The sequence below is a fragment of the Lactuca serriola genome, chromosome 4 (genome assembly GCF_051521515.1).
Source record: "Lactuca serriola cultivar US96UC23 chromosome 4, Lser_US96UC23_V15, whole genome shotgun sequence".
Lineage (NCBI taxonomy): Eukaryota > Viridiplantae > Streptophyta > Magnoliopsida > Asterales > Asteraceae > Lactuca > Lactuca serriola.
In genome coordinates this window covers 43,810,335-43,824,654 of record NC_136411.1, presented here as the reverse complement: position 1 = coordinate 43,824,654, position 14,320 = coordinate 43,810,335, and the positions used below count along the sequence as shown (strand labels likewise).

At 33.9% G+C, this 14,320-nt stretch overlaps 2 protein-coding genes across 2 annotated transcripts; one reads left to right on the top strand and one right to left on the bottom strand.

Moving 5' to 3' along the window:
• Positions 1-4,185: 4,185 nt before the first annotated feature.
• PRMT6 (protein arginine methyltransferase 6) lies at positions 4,186-7,627 on the top strand. The gene is made up of 13 exons (XM_079038621.1): positions 4,186-4,518; positions 5,054-5,119; positions 5,221-5,289; positions 5,702-5,737; positions 5,833-5,898; positions 5,980-6,048; positions 6,125-6,202; positions 6,309-6,387; positions 6,477-6,571; positions 6,664-6,748; positions 6,822-6,997; positions 7,091-7,209; positions 7,321-7,627. Exons 1-13 carry the CDS (start codon positions 4,279-4,281, stop codon positions 7,361-7,363), a joined length of 1,221 nt encoding a protein of 406 aa, XP_078894747.1. The 5' UTR covers positions 4,186-4,278; the 3' UTR covers positions 7,364-7,627.
• A 798-nt stretch (positions 7,628-8,425) lies between these two features.
• On the bottom strand, positions 8,426-10,525 carry LOC145101425 (ribose-phosphate pyrophosphokinase 4-like). The gene is made up of 7 exons (XM_079038620.1): positions 10,363-10,525; positions 9,684-9,999; positions 9,493-9,588; positions 9,311-9,379; positions 9,101-9,229; positions 8,896-8,992; positions 8,426-8,809 (listed from the first exon to the last, which is right to left on the bottom strand). The coding sequence occupies exons 1-7, from the start codon at positions 10,476-10,478 to the stop codon at positions 8,676-8,678; spliced, it is 957 nt and encodes a 318-aa protein (XP_078894746.1). The 5' UTR covers positions 10,479-10,525; the 3' UTR covers positions 8,426-8,675.
• Positions 10,526-14,320: the final 3,795 nt, after the last annotated feature.

Here is a 14,320-nt window from a genome sequence, read left to right as displayed (position 1 = left end):
TTGTGATGAAGCTTGATATGAATCATGAATGGTTTATCTCGTGTAATTGTATAAAAAAACATGTTAGATTTTTTGAAAAAAATAATACTTGTTTTTGGAAATAATAAATATGCTTCTAAGTGTAAAGGGGAAAAAAAAAGCTCCTATAAATGTGTGTGCGCGTGTGAGAGAGATGACTTAGACCGACAAAATGTATGATTGTGAAAAATAGTAAAATTTGCAAATTGAATGTAGACAAGAGTGACAATGAAGTTGCTTCTGTTTTATAAATGTATGATTGAAACAAATGGGAGGCCTACAAATAGCTCAAAGGTAATATTAATAAATGATGCGACTCATGTGAGACAAAATGGCCACAAGCTCAAACTACTTAATATTTTGACATCTTCTGCAAGAAATTAAACACAATGCCCCACCCATATCATCACATCCTCAAGAGGTGCATGAATACAACTCATTAATCGTATGCCATATATATATGTAATGCCACGAACCAAAAACACTAGTCTAGCCCAATACTCTTCCAATAAACTAAAATAATGATTGGAAATTATTAGTATGTACAAATTATACTCGCATCCGATCCATCTTGACGAGGATGTCAAATAAAGATTTGTCAGAAAAAAATCTGAAAAAGTGACCAGAAAAAAATCATGTTGATCGTCACACCACCACCACCCCAGAGGCGTAGCTAAGTGTGTAGAAGGTAGGTCCTACATTTTTTTTAATTACAACAAATATATATATATATATATATATATATATATATATATATATATAGAGAGAGAGAGAGAGAGAGAGAGAGAGAGAGAGAGAGAAAATATGAAGGATCTATCTCATTTTTGCTAAAAGACCTATCTATATTTGCTAAAATACCTATCTATTTCAGTTTTATTTACATAAGGAACCATGTGATTTTGGTTCTAGATTCGTCACTGCACCACCCACCCGGTGGCCACTGTTAGGATGGGGCGGCGGTATTGCATGCTAGACATGAACATAAAAACCAGTCTCGGGTCAGTTTTGAAAAAAGACTGAGACCATACATAAATAATACCGTCCTGAAAGAATAACAGACCGGTTTGGGACCGACCCGAGACCATTCTAAAAAAAGACCAGAATCGAAAGTTTATATACGTATAAATTTAGTGCTAATTACATATTTTTGATCACACATTACTCAACTTCTTTCTTTCTTTTATTAAATTTTAATGTATCATTTTTATTAAATTTTAATGTATCGTTTTGGTGTTAATCACACATTTGTTAACGAAAAAACTCAAAACCGAAACAAAAAATACCTAAAAAATAGAATAGACCGTTCTGAGACTGATCAAAAAACATAACAAACTGTGTGGGACCAATCCAAAAAAGATTAAACCGAAAATGATCTGTTCGAATAAAATCAGGCCAAAAAAAGACCAACTTGAGATCGTTTGAGACCAATCCAAAAACAAAACAAACTGTTCTGAGATCAGTCTTAAAAATACTAGACCATTTCGACATCGGTATTGGGATAACCAAATACCAATATGCATCTTGGGCCATGAAAATGGAGGGGTGGTGCCTTGTTTGGGCTTGGTTAACACTCCCTTGTATGATGGGTCTTGCTTTTGTTGGGTTGTTGTTTGGTGTGGTCATGGTCTTGTTTGGCCTACTAGCAACACTTGGTCAATAAGCTATCAAGGTTGTTAGGGCGAGGTGGTTGAGGATTTGAGGCTCGACTTGCTCAACCCAATTCATTGTTTGGTTCGATAGCCACTAGGGTTTCCGTCTCACACTTTTTCAATTTCTTTGTATTTTACAATTACAAAAGAAAAAAATAATGGAAATAAAACCCTAACTATTACAAACATGACTCAAAAATGGTCGGACCAAATTACATCACAATAACATAATTAATTAAATAAACCAAAACAACACACGTCTATATCGACAATAACAAAACATCATAATGTACCAATTTTAATGATTAACTCGTTTATGTGATTAATAGCATAATAATAACTTACAAGTAAGTAAATTTATAAAAACATTAAAGGTTAGGAAAATCCGAACATTTTAGTTTGAATATTTGGATTATTACCATGACATGAACTATTCAAATAATTTAAACAATGTAAGTATATATGTCTAAAACTTGGCTTTAATAGAATTGGCTGATTAAAAAGATAAAGAGCCATGCATAATATGACCTGAAACATTTCTTGCATATACATGTGTTGCTTTAGTTGATACTCAACTCTAAACACAAATGGATGTTTTATCCAAGTCATAGGATACTCGATCCTTGACATAATTAGATACTCAATCCAAATCATATGCAGATACTCAACATAGACATAAACGAGTGATTTATCCAAGTCATGAGTGACATATTTTGATACTCAATATAAGTTAACTAAATATTGAATCTTACACATAAATTAATACTCAACCCAAATCATAAAATAGATACTCAATCATATTCATAAATGGATACTTAATACTATACATAAATGGACACTTAATCGAATTCATTACTCGTCTTAGGTGGTGCATTTGACCACTATAATAAGGTCTCAAGGTAAATAGTTCACTCTTCTTCTAAAACTCATTACAAATATCACATCATCGATGTACACTTATACTTTAATATTCACAAAGCAAAAGGATATTACAATTACAATAAAGGAAACATCGGGTAAGTAAGATATACAAGTAACATATTTCATAAGTAATAAACTCACCTCATAGATCTTCCTTACATGATCGGCTAACACCTTAGAATGTCACTTGTTAACATATAATCCATCATAATCAAACATAAGACCTATAAAACCTTTACATGAGACATTCCAAGCTTTTATTATAAACAGAGTTCGTAGTTGTACGATCCAATGGTACACTTATTACATACAACCATACCAATTGAACAAAAGACTCCAAAAGTGTGTACAACTGTACAAAGTAAACAATAAAGCTTTTAACAAATCATGTAATAATGCAAGATTATGCATAATTGTAAACTCATACTTCTCTTTTACACATAGTGAACATATAAAGGTGTGAAATGACACACATAACAGTAGAAAATGAGGAATGTAAAATTCTCCTGAAAATCAAAGGTTTATTTGCCTAATTTCAATCATCAAACGCCCCTTCCAATGACTTGTTATTGGTTCACATTTGTTACCAAATATTGTTACTCTTTAAAGTCGAAACCACAACCCAGTATATATTTTTTATTTCATAATTTCTTGATTTTGAGTTTCAAAGTAAGTTCTCACCATTCACTTCGTTGGGCTTTCAAAATTATTTCAATGGACCATTGTTCATAGGTGTGTCCAATTTGGTCACAAAAAGTGCATTTCAAGTAAAAATGCATCATTTTGTATGATCATTCAATGCCAACAATTCGTTCACAATACCAGCCGCTTATCTCACAATGGTTGTAATGTAAAATTGGACAATATTTTACTGCAATAACTGATTAATAACTTTATCTCTCTTTTTTTTTGTGTGTGAAATTTAGAATTTATGTGATTTGTTTTTTGGTATTTATCATATTCATTTCTATTAAATATTTTAATGTTCAATCTCATCCGAATTACAAAAATTCCTTCAATAAAGGGTAATGGTCACATCAGCAACCTTGAAGAACACAACATATGCTCACATGAACCGTCTTGAAAAAGGGATTTGAATAAACAAGATAAATGTTTAATTGTTAATAGATCTTTTGAAAAATGTTTTTCTTTTATAAAAGATTTGTGAAAACATGTTATTAACAAATGGTTAACGGGACCTCAATTTCAAATTATATCAAACACCAATATGTTCATTGCCGACAACCTCATACATATACTTAAGGCTTGCTATAATCATAAGAAAATAGGATATTCAAAATCTTTGCTACTTATGTAAACTTTCTTGTTAATATGTAAACTCTCTTGTTAATAGTACTCAATTCTAGTTAATAATAATGAGCTCTTTTAGATTGAAAACTACAACTTTAAAAAAACTCATAACTACCTTTGTGAAAGATTCGAACCCAAATTATTTGTTTGTCCTAAACCCTAAGGTCTCATTTTCCCTTTTTGGTCATTTGATTGAATTACCCTTTACTTTTTCTCTTTTTTCTTTTTTTATGTTTACCATGGGACCCCTCATTTTCCATAGAAGCCCTTGAAGCCCTCGTACTTTCTGTGTGAAATCATAATCAGTAATAATACCATTCACCCTTGAGGAAAGCACTTTCTTCTCGGTTGTGCAGAATACAGAAGTAGGTAGAGAGTGATGGAAGGGATGTCTAGGTCGCCACCGGCTGGGAGTTACAGTAATGGCCACCACCACAAGCTGCTCGGCGGCGGCACCGCGCAAAGGGATCATTTCAGGTCCCGGAGGTCCCGTCAGAGCGGCGTGACTAGGGTTTCCAGTGGGCAGCAGGAAACAGAGGCGCCTCCCCCGTGTACAGATTTTGATAAGGCTTACTTTCAGTCTTACTCCCACGTCGGTATTCACGAAGAGATGATCAAGGTATTGCGAGAACTATCTCGTCGTTTTTGGAATCTAGTGTTGTTTCTCATACATACATCAGTCTGCATTGCGGATTTTTCATGTGTTTGTGTTATTATTTCGTTTCGCTCCATGATTGTGTCATCTTCTTTACAATTCCACATCCCTAATTTTCAATTTACACATGGCGACTTGCACTTTTGGCCTAATTGGTTGATATCCCTAGTTACTTTGCTCTGGACACAAAGTCTCTGTGCGTATGCTACTCTCAAAGTTTCTGTTGTTAGATTTGTAGAATGTTCTGGAAAGGAACCAAGAAGTTTTGCCATGGACATGGTATATTATCTGGAATCTTATCACACTAGGGCTAACAATTGGTTTTGTTTTGGTTACTTAAAGTAGACTGCAGTCACTGCACAGTTCCATTTTTGATTCTTCAAGGAATAATTGATTTCTTTAACAAGTCTCTTTCTTTAGTATTTACATTTTCCACAGTTTTCTACTCCCACTTGGTCTTTATTCTTTAAACTTTAGGCTAATTATTCTAGTTTTGCAGGATCGTGTGCGAACAGAAACATACAAGACAGCCATTTTACAACATCAGAGTTACATACAAGGCAAAGTAAGAAAATATTTTCAACCACATGTATATCGGTTTATTTTGTTTTCGTTTTTGAATGTACTATATATATTTATCACAACTACATGTCTCATGTATCATAGGTTGTTGTAGATGTTGGCTGTGGCACAGGAATCCTCTCAATATTCTGTGCTCAGGCAGGGGCAAAACGGGTAAGATTATTCAAGCAATACATAATGATTATATCCAATAATAGTATCACCAATTCTCTTAATCAAAAGTTTGACCCAAACGCCCTAAAGTCAACACTTTAATCTTGGGTGATTATAACAACTTGTAATGGAACCCACACTTGTTTAGTTATAAATTATAATATAAACCCTACAACATGCAGCATTAATCAACCAACATGAATATCTTCAAATCTCCAAAACCCAAAGTCAACACTTTCCTATATCCAACACCTGTATTTCTTCCTTCTCTTCTGCAATTCCATGTTAGGAAATGAAACGTTGAAACCTATCTTTCTTTCTATTTTGCTTGATACCATAAAAATGTTCAACTTTTTTTTTTTTTTGTTTTAATCTGTTTGACATTATTCCTGTTCAAACTTCATTACACCAGGTGTATGCAGTGGATGCCAGTGAGATAGCATTGCAGGTATATCTGTTAATGACATTTCCTCCATATTCAATCCATTTAGAAAACAATGGTCATAAATGTTAATCTTGTTTTTGTTTTGTTAAAAACTTTAGGCAAATGAAGTTGTCAAGGCAAATAACCTCTCTGACACAGTCATTGTTTTACATGGACGTGTTGAGGTACAAATACAATTTCCATAAACAATGTTCATAAAACAAATATCATGTTATTTAATTGCATCATATTTTGTGTCTATACAGGATGTTCAAATTGATGAAGAGGTTGATGTTATAGTATCAGAATGGATGGGTTATATGCTTCTTTACGAGGTAACTGTTTAATTTATCTTTAATAAATATATTAAAAAAAGCATTTTCATTTTATATTTTTATATATTTTTTGTAGAGCATGCTTGGGAGTGTTATTGTTGCCAGAGACCGCTGGTTAAGACCTGGTGGTCTTATTCTTCCTTCAAATGCAGTGGTATATAACTATATCTATACTTTCTTATTTATTTATTTTTATTGTCAACATTTAGTGTTTTTTAGATTATGAAAATTTAGTTATATTTTGTTGTGTTTGATTTCAGCTATACATGGCCCCTGTTACACATCCAGACAGATATGCTGAAAGTATTGATTTCTGGCGTAATGTCTATGGGATTGACAGTGAGTAGTACATGTCACATGCATTCAGACATACTGAATGCATTCAGATACACTAATTATTTATTTATTTATTTCTATTTTTTTTGCAGTGTCCCCAATAATGCCATTGGCAAAACAATGTGCCTTTGAAGAACCATCTGTTGAGACCATCAGTGGAGAGAATGTCCTTACATGGCCACATGTGGTTAGTAAAAATAAAAATAAAAAATTCTATATATACCCTTTTTTTAAAAAAATTAAGAATATATGAAAATTGTTGTTGCTGGAAACAAACAGGTAAAACACGTGGATTGCTATACAATCACACTTCAAGAATTGGAATCTGTTACCACAAACTTCAAGTTTCAATCCATGATGCGAGGTAAAACTTCATTTCATCTTCATCATGATCTATAATTTTATATAATTTTATAAAAGAAAGTCATTTATTTCAGCTCCTTTTCATGGATTTGCATTTTGGTTTGATGTGGAGTTTTGTGGGACCACTGCTGAGAACGATGCACCATCATCAGAGTCAACAAAGTCAAACCCTAGAAGGAAGCGTGCAAATCCCAGTGAAGCACTTGTTCTTTCCACTGCACCCGAAGATCCACCCACACATTGGCAACAGGTAATATAAAAATTAATTCAATTTTTTTGTTTAATATTTGATTTGATATATTAAAGTTGGATATTATTTATTTATTTATATTGATATTGGCAGACAATGATATACTTCTATGATCCGATAGAGGTAGAGCAAGATCAGGTTATTGATGGGAAGGTTACATTAACACAAAGCAAAGAGAACGCGCGATTCATGAACATTCATCTTGAATACGCGTGAGTCGCTTATTATTATTGATTGCCAATTATTTTCTAGAACCTTAAATTTTGCTAACATATAACAACCTAGTACTGTAGTACTTATTTTGATCTTGTTGTCTCTTGCAGCTCAGGTGGTCGTTCTTTTGTAAAAGAATGTGTATTGCGTTGACTATTTTTCATGTTGGTCAAATAGTAGTTTCTTTGGTTGAAGAAATAGTAGTGTTTGTTTTAGGTAGAAATGTAGTCAAAGATTGTTGTTGGGGTTGAGTTTAAGTTTTAAGTTTGTTTTATTTTTTTTATACTAAAAGTTGTAAAAGACACAAAGGGGATCTTCATATGGACATCTATCTCTATTATTCATACGTTGATTGATGTTTATCAACTTGGATTTGAATTTGTTAACAAAATGTCAAAAATATTATGCTTCTAGTCATATATGTTGAGTTGTATTTTTTTCATTTTGTTTTGAGTTAAAAATGCAAATAGAATATTTATAAAGTATTTTTACTTTTATGATCATATTTATTGCATATATCTATCTAATTTTAATCAAATTGACTAATAGATGTCATCTTATTACAATTTGCTAGATATAATGTTAGCACTTAGCCATCTCAACTATATAAATAATATAAAAGCAGAAACATGTGATGCATATTACTTTTTGTTCGAATACGTATGTAAAGACATAAACATAAAAAGTTCTTCACTTGCAAAGGGCGGAAGTGGAAACATTTAAGAGTGGTTTGTATATGTTTTCCTAAAAAGTCATGCCAAAATCAAATATTTTATATTGTGATCGACAACAAATTGATTATAATAAACAAAATATAATATCCATATCCATACCATGAGTTGTCTCATAAAACGTAAGATTCTCTTTTTTATTAGATTTGCAATTAAAATTCATTTTTATAATTTCATTCATTAATAATCATTACAATGCTACATGAAACATGATCTTGATAACCTTTAACTTTATGTGGGTCACACCTTCCCCTCCTATATCTCATGTCCCTCCAAGCTTTGCCAAAACGACATGATTTTAGATATAATCAATACACCTAATTTGTATATTATAAAATTCCATTTTTCATAATTTATATTTATAATTGAAATGATAGTAAACTTGTACATCTTTTATATATGGTTTACATATTATAATAATAAATATTTAAATAATTAAAAAAAATGAATACTCAAAATTTAATGGCATTGACAAGCCCAAACGTTTGTAATTAAATGATGAATTGAATACTTATAGTTGAATGTCATATCAATGATAGACATCAATTTTTCCCAATTTAATCAAATCAAATCACCATAAAGAACCAACACGTAATGTAACTAATTAACTTTTTTTTTTTGTCAAAGTGTCGATTCCTTTTTTTCTTCCTCTCAAACATGTCCACATATCACATTATTCTAAACACAAAAACAGGCAACATTAATTTAAAACACCTCAACGTAATAACACAACATCATATTTGAAGTGCATCAGCAATAGATCCAGCCAAACTCAAAACTTCAAAAGGAGCTTTGTTTGCAATCTCTTTAACAGTAACAGGACACGAATCTGTAATCCAAAAGTACGAAAACGCCCTCTTCGACTTCTCTAAACACACATACAAGTCAAACGGTCAAACCCCATTTTAATCCATTTAACATAAATTAAAGATTATATATTCAAGATGATCTTACCATCTGTGTGAACAAATCTCCCCCATGATTTTTTAGGAAACACTGCATGAGTCACATAAGCACTCACCTTTGTTGCTCCATGAGCTGCCAAAACTTTCTGCATAACAATACCAACATTAAACACCCATAATAGCAATCTACTTTCTGAAACATTTTACAAGTAGTAAAAGTAAATTGCTTATGGAGTAAAGTAGGTTGCTATTACCTGACATTCAATCAGAGTACCTCCAGATTGCACCAAATCATCAACAATTACCACATGGCAACCTGAAGGATCACCCTCTTTCAACCTTACTATTCTTTTATCACCTTCACGAACCTTTGCACAAACCACCTGTCGTTTGCCACGTCATCACATATATTATATATTTTATATTAAAAATATTCAATTTCCTAATTAAATAAATAAACTCACGGTGGGGAAGTGATCAAGCTGTTTGTGGAATCGCTTCCAAGCTCCATCATCTGGAAAGGCGATCACAATCTGAATATTCATTCAATAGATCTTATTATTACCACATAAAAGATTATGTATCTGTTTCTTTTTGACTTAATGCATAAAGAACAAATTAACAGATATCAGATAGAAGTGCTAACATTTTGAGCATCAGGAAGTTGGTGAAGACGCTGTTTCAAAAGGGGCATCCCAGTTTCAAAACAAGGCAAAACATGATCCCCAAAGTAAAATCTTTCCTGCAAATATAGATAGAATTAGAAACCATAATATACAGATTACAGACATAATGGACTTGAATTGAAGCAATGTTTATTAAAAAACAGAAACAGACCTGTAAAGCGTGGATGTCATAAATAACTAAGCTTGTGGGACCACCTCTTGATACAGGAATATTTGATAAGATTCTTGCCATGGTGAATGCAGTTGCTACATCTCCTTCTTCTTCCATTCTTTCAAAGGAGCCAGTTGGAAAGAAAGGTAACACCAATGTGAAAGAAGCAACAAAAAGCCGTGGGAGTGCAAATATAACAGATAGCTGCTCAAATATGACAGCTGGAGAGCTGAAACATGCAAGAAAAGCAACATGCTGCCCTCTGATTTCTTGCGCATTGTTTATAAATAAGTTAGGAAACCCGTCATCAAAGCTCCTACAAAACAAATCACAATACGGAAACTCGATAATATTATGCTCAAAAGAGAATGAGGGAAGAAACACACAGGCACTTTGTAGTTTAGGGTTTTCATTTATATACGCCCATCAATGCACTCTACAGTTTCAGTATTGTAGATTAACCCTAACTCTCTACGATATGTCTATATAACAATCTTGTTCTAGTAGCAGTCTTCACTGAACCAGTGAAGTTTAAAGGAATCTCAATGTGTTATATTCTTATTATCAAAGCTGAAAGTATGCTCATTGAATAAATAGGGTGGAAAAACAATAAATTGAATGACTAATTTGCATAGACGACTAGAAATAACAATTTTGATCTAGATGGGTGAGAGCAAACCTCCAATTGATGGACTGGAGTTGAATAAGGTCCGATTGAGCGGAAATTTTGCGAGCAAGTTCTTCGGATTCCACGCAGTAGAAGAGGAGCACTTCCTTTTTGTAGGGTTTCTCCATTTTCGCAGACTAAACTTTAAAAAAAAATGGCTGCTGCAGACACCCTTTATCGAGACCACTGTGGAAGAAATTTAAATCAAAGTTAACTTTTTTTTTTTTTTTTTTTATTCGAATCGGTTAGATAGAGACCACTGTGGAAGAAATTTAAATCAAAGTTAACATTTTTTTTGTTCGAATCGGTTAGATGCGGATTATGCTCTAAATGGGTTTTATTAAAGGTTTTCAATATCGGAATCTTACGTATGATTGTTTTTTGGGTTGTAAGATTGGAATCGGGATCCTATGATCCCACAAAATAAAACATAATTTTAATTTATAATTTTTAACCATGAAAAATATTTCATAATTTAATTTTTAGTTCAAAAGTTATAAAAACTTCAAAATATTAGTCATAAGTCACAACAGAATATTATAAATGGTAAATTGGTAAAAGGGTAAAAAAATATATAGTGGTAAAAATAATTTTCATTTGCAAAAAAAAAAGAAAAAATATCAAATCAAATAAAAGGAAAGTAGGATCGGATCGGATATCGATCCTACGATCCTACCTGCAATCATATCCCAAATACGATCCTTTTACGATCCAAATCGTTTTTCATACCTAGGATCGTACGATCCTACGATCAGGATCGCGATTTTGACAACCATGGTTTTACCAATTACCCGTAACAAGGTAAACTAATAATCAAGTATTTATGTATTTTACTTGTTCGTTGTTTGTCAGGGTTAATGACTTAGGAGGGTAATTAGGTTTCCAGTTTATCCGTATTAGGTCACTAAGGTTTTTTTTGTGCGTATTAGACCAATATAGTTGTTATTACCGTTTAGAAATAGTCTTTTTTACCGGTTTCTTCTTGTTTAACCAGTTACAAACTGAATACATGTTATATACGGGTGTTACGTGGCTATTAGGCCATTACATGGATTATTAGGTGGCATTTAATGTATATTTCGTCTCCTTAAATTAGGGCAAGACGAATCCCCAATCACTTTCTCTTCACTCTCACTCAATCGTCCCCACCCACTGTTCTTACTTCGATCAATCCACGATCAGATGGCTGAAGATGATACACCGGTCGTTGAAGTCCAGTACAACGGGATGTTCATCAACAAACCATTTATCTATTTTGATCCAGATAAAAAAGAGATAATGTACGCCGATTTCAGGGAGAAGGGGTATGTTGAATTCATTGCTCACCTCAACGTGATTACTAAAAGAATGTGCAAAGACGTATACTATTGTCCAGATGGCCAAACATTGTGTCAAGGATTGGCCGCATTGCAGAACGAATGTGATTACCATGAATTTCTTGAGTGTCTTCATGAGAAAAAGAAAGTAATTGTGTATGTGGACCATATGCATGAACCCCTGTTTGAGTGGATTGAAATGGAAGAGCCTGAAGTTGAAGACGATACCAACTCCAACGCAGATGAAGATGTTGATTCAGTGTTACTAGATAAAGAGTGTTGGGAACACGAGGTGGATGATGAGGATTTTTCAATGAAAAGGGCAACAACAACTACTCAAAAGAAAGACAAGTTTTTTAACAAACTTTGCTCAAATGTTGAAGAGTAAGAAGAGTCTAATGTTGAGCAACTACCACCTGTATACCCTGTGCATAATTATGAGCAACAATGGAATGAAATGGCTCTTGTGTTAGGTATGAAATTCACCAATCCTGATGAACTTAAATGATGTCTTACCAACTATGTTGTTAAGCATGGTTATGATTTGTGGTATGAAAAGAATGATAAAAACATACTTCTAGTGAAGTGTTGCAAAGATAAATAACCTACATGTCCTTTTCGATTGTGGGCTTCTTAGTTGCAAGAGGAAAGGACTTTTCAGATTAAGTCACTTAAATCAAGTCATAACTGTAGTAGAGTTTTTAAAATAGGCTTAGTGGCTTACAAATAGATAGGGAAACAATATTTCAATGTACTTCTAGAAAACCCCAAGCTTAGTTTGAGGGAGATGAAAGTTCAAATCTCAAGTACATACAACATCATAATTAGCGTTGGAGAATGTAGAAATGCAAAAAAAAAAAAAAAAAAAAAAAAAGTTTGCATTGTCTGAGATAAAAGGCACTCTAAAAGAGCATTATAGTAGGTTGTGGGACTATGGCATGGAAATCAAAAGAGCTAATCCAGGATCAACTGTGAATATGGAAGTGGACCATATCCTTGATGGAAGTCTAATGTTCAAACAGTTGTATGTATGCTTTAAAGGTGTAAGAGATGGTTGGGTAGAAGGATGTAGACAAATCATTGGGATTGATTGATGCTTTCTCAAAGGAATTTGCATGGGTGAACTCTTAATTGTCGTGGGTAACGATGCCAATAACAACATGTTCCCCCTAGCTTGGGTTGTTGTAACTGTTGAGAACAAAGAAACTTGGAAATGGTTTCTTGATCTACTCATGGATGATACTGACAAAGGCAATGGAAATGGGCTTACTCTTATATCAGATGGACACAAGGATACTACTCATGTTTACTCTTAACTTTATAGTTTAATTATTACTTAATATTGTACATTGTACAGGGTTTAATTGAAGCTATCAAGGAAAGGGTTCCTCATGTTGAGCACAGATTATGTGCTAGGCACATACTAGCCAACTTCAACTCCAGGTTCAAAGGTAAGCATTTTATCAAGCCATTTTGGAGAGTTGTGAAAGCTACCACAAAACAGAGACATGAAGCTGCTATGCAAGAGATCAAGGAATTAGACAGGGGGCATTTGATTATCTCATGGAAAGTGACCCTAAATGTTATTGCAGGGCTTTTCAAGAAGAAGGGGTATTTTGTGATGCTGTGGAAAATGGAATTTCAAAGAGTTTTAATGCTAAAATAGTTGAGGCTAGACATAAACAAATAATATGTAACGACCCGTCTCCGGTATGATAATTCCTTGGTATTTATTTTGAATTTTTGCAAGAGGGACTCGGCGAGTTCATAGCCTGACTCGCCGAGTAGGGTCGGGATTTCGAGCACGTGTTAGCTGGCGACTCTGCGAGTCCATATTCTGGACTCGGCGAGTCTGTCCGTCAGGGAGAAACCCTAAATCCCCGGGTTGCCCACTATTTAAGCCACCTTATAGCCCCCAATCTCGCCTCCTTCACCCTCAAAAGCTGTGAGAAAACCCTAATTCGTTCTTGAGTGATTCTAAGTGTTTTTGTGTGCAATTGTGAAGGCTTGAAGAAGGAGAAGAAGAAAGGAGCAAGGAGAAGGATTGCAGAGCAGGGATTCAAGGGAAAGCAAGAGCTCTTTGAGGTATTCTTCAGATTTCCTTCCCTTTTATGCTTTAAAACCCTTTCTAGATCTTGTTAGTGCTTTTCTCAAGCCTTATGTTGATATGGAAGCTCTATTATGCCGAGATATCCTTAGATCTGTTCATTTAGGAGTTGTAGAGCCCAAATCTATTGCCTTTATGGAGCTATTTTGCATTTTAACCCTAGATCTACCCCTTTTAAGCATCTTTTAGCCTTTATTCCCTTGTTCATGCGTTTGTACACGTAAAGTTGGAAACTTTACGTGGTAAATCAGCTTATTGGACTCAGATCTATCATTTGTATGTATTGGATTCAAGCAGAATCGAGTGTAGAATAGTTGCATGGTGGTGACTCGGCGAGTCGGAAGAACGACTCGGCGAGTCGAGTCGCGAGTCCCCGGTTTCTTCCTTTTTGAGCGGTGTCGAGTGGGACCAGTGAGTAGTGGAGTGGACTCAGCAAGTTTGAGGGTAGACTCAGTAATGGGGGGACTCGACGAGTTGTTCATACAACTCGGCGAGTCCAAGGCAATCTTCTTAAGCTCAAGAACAACTCGTCGAGTTGTTCATAGGA